The 8,736-nt window shown below is 53.0% G+C and overlaps 1 protein-coding gene across 2 annotated transcripts in view; it reads right to left on the minus strand.

Annotated features, from left to right (window-relative positions):
* The window catches only part of DLG5 (discs large MAGUK scaffold protein 5), a 113,296-nt gene that overhangs the window by 19,027 nt on the left and 85,533 nt on the right, over nucleotides 1-8,736 (minus strand). For both annotated transcript variants that reach the window (XM_039872205.1, XM_039872204.1), the window contains 10 exons: nucleotides 8,483-8,736; nucleotides 7,562-7,685; nucleotides 7,071-7,215; nucleotides 5,530-5,642; nucleotides 4,869-4,958; nucleotides 4,419-4,569; nucleotides 2,471-2,633; nucleotides 2,205-2,338; nucleotides 1,345-1,491; nucleotides 266-449 (listed from right to left, as the gene is read on the minus strand). The exon at nucleotides 8,483-8,736 is cut by the window's right edge and continues 766 nt beyond it. In XM_039872205.1, the coding sequence (XP_039728139.1) occupies nucleotides 266-449; nucleotides 1,345-1,491; nucleotides 2,205-2,338; nucleotides 2,471-2,633; nucleotides 4,419-4,569; nucleotides 4,869-4,958; nucleotides 5,530-5,642; nucleotides 7,071-7,215; nucleotides 7,562-7,685; nucleotides 8,483-8,736 (1,505 nt within the window). The remainder of the gene's footprint in view (nucleotides 1-265; nucleotides 450-1,344; nucleotides 1,492-2,204; nucleotides 2,339-2,470; nucleotides 2,634-4,418; nucleotides 4,570-4,868; nucleotides 4,959-5,529; nucleotides 5,643-7,070; nucleotides 7,216-7,561; nucleotides 7,686-8,482) is intronic.

An 8,736-nucleotide genomic window follows, 5' to 3' on the forward strand; every position in this document is an offset into this window, starting at 1 on the left:
GAGAATCCCTGTTCTGTCCTCCAGCAAATGAAGGCCATTTAAAACACACTTCGTTTTATTTACACTACTTGTATCTCTCAATACCTACAACCTAGCTCCCCCATCAATGAAACCCAGTGAGAGGGAGATGATACCTTCCACCAGAGCAGAAGTCCTGCTGCTGACGAGGGCAGAGCATCTTGCCTCTGAATGCCAGTGCCCAAGCTGATGCCTCACATGCACATGAATTAGGGCAGGGACTGCTATTCAGCAGCTCAGAACTCACCTCGAGGATAAGATCCCCCGGCACGAGGCCATCGGGGCCCTTGGCGGGACTGTCATCCTCCATCTCAGCCACAAATACCCCATGCAGGTTCCCACCACATAAATGCACTCCAAGCTCCAGTTGGGACTTTTTGACGAAGACGACTCGTGGCTCTGGGGTCTTCTTGTTGGTGTCGCCCACCATCCTTTCAGGAAGGAAAATTAAGTTCCTCAATCATGCACAGAGAGGGAGGAGAGCACAAAAAAGACAAAAATGGCTATGCCCTAACCATTTCTGCTCGAACCAGGTCTCATGCAGTCTCAGAACCACAGGGAGCTGAATGGTGGTCTCACTGCAGGCTCCAGTTCTAGGGACTTAGGTTATAGGCAGGATACTGAGGGCTGGCAGAGGTGAAAACATGGCCTCACATCACAAAGCCAGTTGGGAACAGAGTGGCCATGTGGTCCTCTCCCCATCTCCCCTACAGCTACCATGTGTGCCCCCTCCTCCTGCCCACAGGAAAGCAGACGCCTCTTCCTGACTTCTTTCCACATCCACCTTTTGCATAGCTGTCCCCAGCTCATCCTGAATGTTCTGACTTAGCTGTCACCAGTCCCTGGCGCACTCCTGGCTGCTCCATCTTGGCCTGTACTCCCCCTTCCAGTGCGTCAGCTGTGCTGCATAAGTCCAGCAGCAGTCTGTCACGCTCTAAACCCAGAGCTCCTTGGGGGATACCACTAGTGATAGCGAGAGCCCTGGGAATGGCTGCGTGATGACTGTGGAATTCCGTCTAAAGCCAGTTAGAAAATGAGTGAATGAGAAAAGGGAGAGAGAATGAAAAGATAGAGCTAAGAACACTCAATGAGACCAGAGAAAAAGAGAAAGCAAGAAAAGAGAGGACGGAGGAAGGAAAAAAGGAATAGCATGCTCCCCACCCCAAATCCTGACACCCTGGTGTACAGTCTGCAGCACAGGCTAACGTCAGCTGTCCAGGGCCCACATCCCTCAGAGGATGTACTCAGGCCATGACAATGACCGGCCTGGCCCACTCCGCTCACCAAGGCACACAGATAGAAGGCTCACAGAACGCATTTGCTGACCTGGAGCTGGGGGTGCTCTGCTTGGCGGGGGGTGTGCTGGGGCCCTCGTCCTGCTCCATCAGTGGGTCAATGACAGAGGGATGCTCTGGGGTGGTGGCACCACTGCCCTGGAGAGTGGAGTGGGTGCCAACAGGGTCCAAGTGGGAGCTGGGGACGGAGGACAGAAAGAACAAGGAGTAGCAGCACACAGACTTCAGCCACCCTGAGCCAGCCTTCTCTGGTGGTGACTGGAGCTGGGCTGTGAACAGGGACCAGGTCACATGGCTCTGTGCCCTAAGCCCTAAGAACAGATGCCCCAGGAGTTGGACTCTGGTCCTTTACCCTGCAGGATCTGCCTGTCCTCTCCTCACCACTTGTCCTCAACTCAGGGATCCTCTGCAAAGGTGTTGGCCTAGAGGACACATGAATACTGTCCCTTTTCCTGTTTGTGCATCTCATCTCCTGCTCACTTCGCTGAGCTGCGGAGTGCTACATAGTAGGGGCGTGTCTTACCCTTCTCTCATCTGCCCTGTAATCCACAGCACAGGGACAGATACTGGCAGTATCTGCTCGTGGACAGGGGCTGTGTGTGCAAATCCCACCCCAGGGCCTCAACTCCTGGCTACCACACCTCTACGCGTGGGCCCCCTGCTTCACAGGAGAACCAGTCATCTGTTTCCACACTCTATTTCAGAAGAAGACATCTTCCCTCTATATGTCGTTTTTCTAAAATCCAGGGCTGGTCAACTCTCCTCTTACAGCAGCAGAATGCCCAGAACTTGCAGTTGGCAACCCGGTTCACCCTGCAGTAAGCCATGCATCTGCCACACCCATCTCTCCTCCCCCAGCCCAGATGGCCCCACAGAGACCCAGGCCCTCACCTGGACCGGGAGTGGCTGCTGAGCTGGTGCATGTGTGGATTGTACTGGGCCAGGATGGTGATGGTGTCGCACTGCTGCCCAATGATGAGCCGGGCCTGCTGCTCTGTGGCGCTCCGCAAGTTTATGCCATTGAACTAGGAAATACCCAGAGCAGGCTCAGTGACGTGGTGGGGGCTAGGGACGTGGGGAGCACCACTTTTCCACAGAAGGGAGGCAAGGAGAGGAAGGAGGAAAGAAAGCAGTGCAGAAAGGCAGCTCCTGCTTACCTCAAGTAACTGATCCCCATACTCAAGGCCAGCCTGGTGAGCGATGCTCCCCCCGGTCACCTTGGAGACGTAGACACCGCCCTTCTCTCCACTCACGATGGAGATGCCCAGGGGCTCTGAGCCCTTCTGCAGCTTAACATGGCGTGGCTCTTCCATGTAAGGCCTTGGAAGAGAGACAACAATTTGGGAGTCTCGAACCCAAAGGAAAGGTTTGGGGGAAATGTGAGGTCAGGCATGCAATCAGCTATGCAGATAACGGCCAGGGAGCGCCAGATGCTCCTATAATGATATACCTGGATGGGAACACAATGACCCCCACCTTTGTATGACAATGGTACAGATTCCTATAACCTCATGCTACACAAGCACAACACCCCCAAATGGACATGGAAGCACCAAAACAAAGAATGGTCCATGTGAACTATAAACACTGATATATACAGAGAAAAAGCACAAAGATTTTCATGATGTGAGAAGAGGTCCCTCAATGTGCAATTTACAAACCCCCAGTGGGGTCTAAAGATGCCCTGTGAAGAAAAGAAATGACTTCCGAGATGACGTTCACCCAAGAAGAGACGATATAAAGTATCTGTTTTTATATTTACCAGTACACAGGAGTGATGTAAAAATGATCATGGAAACTAAGCTACTGCAGACCCAAGCCATTAAAAAGGGAGAGGGGGGGCTTGGGGCAAGGCGGCAACCATGCACTTGCTGGTTCAGGGGGAGCTGACCACCATGCCAGGGGCACAAGGGGGCTCGAGTAGGGGCCTCATGTCAGGTCAACCTCAGACTCCTCAAGGAGGAGGACCTGGGCCTGGCGGCCATGGGCAGTCTCAGAAGAGATCTGTGGTGGTGGAGACATCTGGAAGGTACGAAAGATTAGAAAGAGAGGGATGCTTAGAGAAGGAAGACAAGCACAGATGCCTGGAACGTAACAAAGACAGTAAAGTGACACTGAGTCATCCTATCAGGATTGTACTTCATGCAGCCCTGAGCAGTTCCTGTCAGAAAAATGGTGGCCAAAGGCTGAGGGCGGGCCAATAGGTGTGCCATCTCCTTGGGCTGCCCTCCAAAGCACATCAGTGGGGGTGGGTCCACCTGGCGAAGGACGAGAGTGCCAGCAAGCAGATGTCAGGCCCTGAAACACCCCACCCTGCCACCTAGAGGCACAAGTCTCTCAAGCTCAGTGGGCCTCAATGTGTGTCTCCATTGCCCAGGGCCCAGTTGTCTGGGGATGCTGAGATCAAAATACTTCTTGACTTGTTGCTTCTCCTCTCCCGCCCTCCAAAGCATTCTCCCTTCCCAAACTCACCCACTCTGCAATGCCTTCCTTGACCCTCCAGCTCAAATGCATCAGTCCCTGGCCTGCACCCTCTGTCACTATGAGACTTAACATGCATTAGGGCACCAGGCGATTTAGAGTTTAAGAGCCCTTAGTGAGCAGTCACCCCAACACCATCCTCGTGCCCCAGCCTAGGATAACATTGAGGCCCAGAGCCTCGGGCAGGCTGCCACCCCAAGTCAGCCCACAGGTGTAGCAGAGCTACTTTCTGGTCTGCGGCTCCTCATTCCCCACTGAATGAATACCCTTTCCTCTGTTCTACCTCCGAACAGTGCATCTGTCTCAATAAAGGAGCAGGTAACTAAATCATAATAGCCATACGATGGAAGCCATGAAGCCATTATGAATAACATAAATCAGGATTTACTGACACGGAAAAACAAAGAGGACATGCTGTGGCTGAGAAGACAGATTGCTGGGGAAACAGACAGTGAATGCTAGGTGACTTAAAGCAGAGTGGCTTCGCCTGGGATCAACTCAATGGGAACTCTCTAACTCCTGCTGCTTCTACCAACAAGCCCCTTCCCTTGACCAAGTCCTGGCCCACTGTGGAGACGCACTGTCCACAGCTGTGCCCAGTCCAGATGCCTAAGTCACACTCACCTGTCCTTTCTCCGTTCCCCGAGGGCCACGGGGTTGACAGCAATTCTAGGCAACGTGGAGGCTGAGGTCTGGGACTGGCTACAAGAGGAGAAGGTGTCGATGTTGAGGGGTGACTGTGGAGGTGTGCTGCATTCAGAATGCGACAACGAACCTGCCAAAAGAGGTGTGGGGTAATGCGGGCCGCGACCTTTCATCTCAGTTCTCCAGCAGCCAAGACCCAGAGAGAGACATGATCCAGACACACAGCCTCACACTGCGGCCACATCACATGGCCTTGAATTCAGATGCTGGGCTCTGTATGGCCTTTTTATACCCCCATCACTAGGCCCGAAGCTGAACGCAACCAGTGTTTACTGAGGCTGAGATGATGAGGCAGTTTAGGCTGTGCCCAGACATCCCACCGTGAGGACAGTGAGAGATGAGGCAGGGAAGGGAGTGCTGAGTTCTCACCTCTGTCAGAGCCCATGATAGAACGGGGATATCTTGGCGTTGATGGGATTTTAATGCGTTCTGCCTTGAACTGCAAGTTGCTTGAAGACCCTATGGTTCCATAAAGGGACACAACTTTAGGCCTGTGATTAAACATGCCCCCCTGCCACTCCCTCACCACTACTTTACTGGTCAAGAAAGATACACAGTATGACAAAATGCAAAGCAGGGACCTACCAGAATAGGATCACATATATCTCACTTTTAGCCCTGGAATGGGGACAGTAACCCAAGTGACAGAGGCAGCTGCTCATCATCTCTCACAAGGCTGGAAGCAGCGCCACCAGAGTCTTGTTACGAGGCAAGTGCTAGAATGTGCTCTGGGCTGCATTTCCCATAAGTGAACAGCAATGTGGAGCCCCCTAGAATGACCGACAAGCTCAGGGACAAGAAACAGGCCTCCTAGGCCAAGGGGCCATGGCGAACAACCACCTGGCCACTAGAGAAAGCTGAAGAGACACAGAAGAAGGCCAAAGGAAACTGCTCTGCATGTAGTGCGGAGCTGACCTCAGCCCCGGAAGGGCAGGGGACCATGTGGGCAGGCCACCAGGAGGTCTGGGCATGAGGATGCAGAGATGTAAAAAAGGCTGCACTAGTGAGAAGGTTCTAGTAGTGCAGTTACCAAGGCGGGCACTGGAAGGCAGTGAGTTGGATCCGTGGGAGGCTCTCATCTCAGAGTAGTCGCTGCAGGCCCTATGGCTCAGGTCTAGGCTCAGGCGCCCTTGGTGCTGGACACTGCGAGAGAACCAGACAGGTGAGGGGCATGGGAGGAAGACCAGGATGAAATGCAATTGCAAGGGAGAAACACAAGTGACAGGCCAGGACCAAGGCCTTGCTGGGCCAGCAGAAGGGAGGCCCAAAAGCCACTGGCTGTCATCTGAGGACAGCGGCCTACCCGAAGCTATGCCCAGAGGGAACATCCACCAAGGGCCCTGTATGTGGTAGAGAGGGCCACACAAATGGAGCAAGAACGGCACATCCGCTTCAGCCTCAGCCAGGGTCGTGTTCACTGGAGAAAGGGCTTCTACAGGGAAAACAGAGGCTCTGAATCCTGAGCCAGGCCAGGGAATTGGAGCCTCTCTTCCAGGGTGGGCAGTGAAAGGCTACAGGGACACTGAGGACCTTGGAGAGGGAACTGCGAGCCTCACTCAGAATGTGCTTAGAAAATCGAAGGGCAGAGAGCCCAGGCATCACCCACATCAGGTGGCCTGCAGTCAGGCCCAACAGTGTCCTTTTCTAGCTACTTGAGACTACGTCTCTTCCCTGCCTAAAACCCTCTGGTCTTGAAAAAGTCTCCACTGTATTCACAATAAAACCCAAACTCTGCATTATGGCTGAAGATCCTGCAGGATTTGTGCCCTGGGCTTGTCTTCTGACTCACCATACCTTTGCCAAGCTCTTCCTACTCTGTCCCAAGAGCCCTCCACACTGTTCCCAGGTGCATGGGCTATAGCACCGACAGCACTCCTTCCTGGGGACTCCACCCCAGGTCTTGTGCAGCTGGCCTCTTCTTAGCCTTGTGGACACAGCAGCATCCCACACACCAGGAGGCCCTCCCCACCAATCTAACTCTTCACCTGCTTCCTGTTTTACGGTTTTCAGCACCATCTGGTATCACTGTGCTTACTCTCTTCTGTCTGCCTCCCACACGTGCACACAAACAACAGATGAGAAGAAACTTGTCTATACAGTGGAGAACACTGTATCCCCTTAGGAAACAGAACAGTATATGGCACGTAGTGGATGCTCAATAAAAACTTGTCAAATGATTGAATGAATAAGAGCGATCTTGAGCCAGTCCACTCGCTTTCTAAGGCTCAGTTTGCTCATCTATAAAACAAAGACAATAACAGTCCTTAACTTCTAAGGTTGCTGTGGTGATTACAAAGGTCTGAACACAGTGCCTGGTACATGAGCACTGAAGCACTGACTATGATCACTGTTATCTTCATTTAAATACCTTTTCAAGCCCCACGTTGGCAAATCAAGAGAGTACCCTTAAAGTTCACTTTCCCGTGGGTTCCAGGGCTGGTCACACCAGCCCCTAACCCAGGTAGGCAAGAAGCTTCTCTGTACACAAGGAACTTTTTTGAACCAGTGGTTTTATGTCCAGGTGGGCTTGGGTGGCTGGGGTGCAAGGAGCTGTGGGGTGACTTCACATACCTGGGATGCAAACTCTGAGGGCCAGTCTCTCTGGGGACAGGCGGAGAGCTGCAAGGGCCAACCCTGTGGCTACGCACGGTGTAGATGGGGTTCCTCAGGATGGAGCTCACAGTGGTGCTCGGGGCCAGACTCCGGGGAACAGTGCCTAGAAATGAGCGGATGAAAACAGCCGCCCCAAAGTCTCCAGCCAGCCCCAGACCCATGCAAGATTGATTGTAGCCTTTCTCTATCTATAAAATGGGAGAGCTGTCTTCATGCTTCCTCTTTCCCGGGCTCCTATGGGAAGAAAGCATTCTGCAAAGCTAAGAAATGTTACTGGCACAAGACTAAACATCACCCCAGACAGGGCCGCAATTGCCAGCTCTTTGGACCTCTGGGCTGAAGATATATAGCCCCTCCTTGAATTGACTGCTTCAGCTCCCCCTGGGGCTGGGCAGCCCTGTGGGGACCACAGTGACCCTCCTCCTCCCGGCCCTGCCCAGCTGACTCACCCACAGATGCCCTGTTGTGGTAGAGTGGGGGGTTGCTGTGCCGGCTGGAGTGCCCCGGCGAGTAAGGAGACCACTCCTGGAGCTCTGGGGAGAGATCTCCACTGGCCGGGACACACTTCTGCTCCTGCAGAACCAAAGGAAAGAGGGTGTGGCTGGAAGCAGGGAAATGCGCAGGTGTTTGTAGGACTTCTGTCCTTTACACACCACCTCCTCCCACTTGGTCACAAAGAGTGACAGTTGGGAGAGGTCATTACTCATTCATGTGTAAGTTGCCTTACACATCTGGAAGGGAAGAACTTCTTTCAAAAATACTCCAGAAGAAAACCACAGAGAAACATTTTTCAAATAAACAAAGATTACATATGTAGAAGGTGGACCACATGTGTGCCTCAGAAACATATATAATAACTCTGCACAACTTATAGAGCTGTGTGAAGCTCTCTGTCTACAGAGAGCAGCATGAACTGTTCTGCTCACAGCAATCTCTCCCTTCCAGAAATGACGACAGCACCCACAATAACAAGCGGGCCTGTCCTGCTGCTGGCTAAAAGATTCACAGCTGCTGTCTTCTCTCAAAAATTTAAAGGCAAGTCTATGTCACAAGTTTTCGTTGTACAAGTTCAAAGGCTTCTTGTTAAATAAGCAAATCAAACGCTATGCCCAAGAATGTGTTTCTCTCTTGGCATCATATTCCCAGTAACATGCACACCCCACATTACTCTCCAGTCTCCTAAGGAGGGCTGCTTCTCACTGGCATCCACCTGCTACCCCTTTCCCTTTCCTCAGGTAGGTATTGAGAGCGAAGGCAAAGAAGCCAGGGCCAAGTCCGAGCCTGGTGACACTGGTGTAGAGCCACTTGGGACGTTCTCACAGCCAACTACCCCTCCAACCCCACACCCCTCACCACAGAGTTGGCTCTACCTCTTGGAAGTGAGCAGGAATCACCACCGGCGTGAGCTTGGGCCGGAAGCTAGGGGCAGACTTTGGCCGCCGGCGTTTCTGACCTAGCTCGCCCATCTTCTGGGAGGTGAGGTCCTCATCACAGGACTTCTTGGCGGGCAGGTAGGAGGAGTCTCCATCTGCTTCAGGGTAATAGCTGGAAGCAATGCGGACCCTAGCCTTGCGGGGGGGCGAGGCATGCATGGGTTCCCCAGGGTCTACGTCAGGGGGCAGGG

This window comes from Pteropus medius, unplaced genomic scaffold, assembly GCF_902729225.1.
Source record: "Pteropus medius unplaced genomic scaffold, Ma_sr-lr_union100, whole genome shotgun sequence".
NCBI classification, from domain to species: Eukaryota; Metazoa; Chordata; class Mammalia; order Chiroptera; family Pteropodidae; genus Pteropus; species Pteropus medius.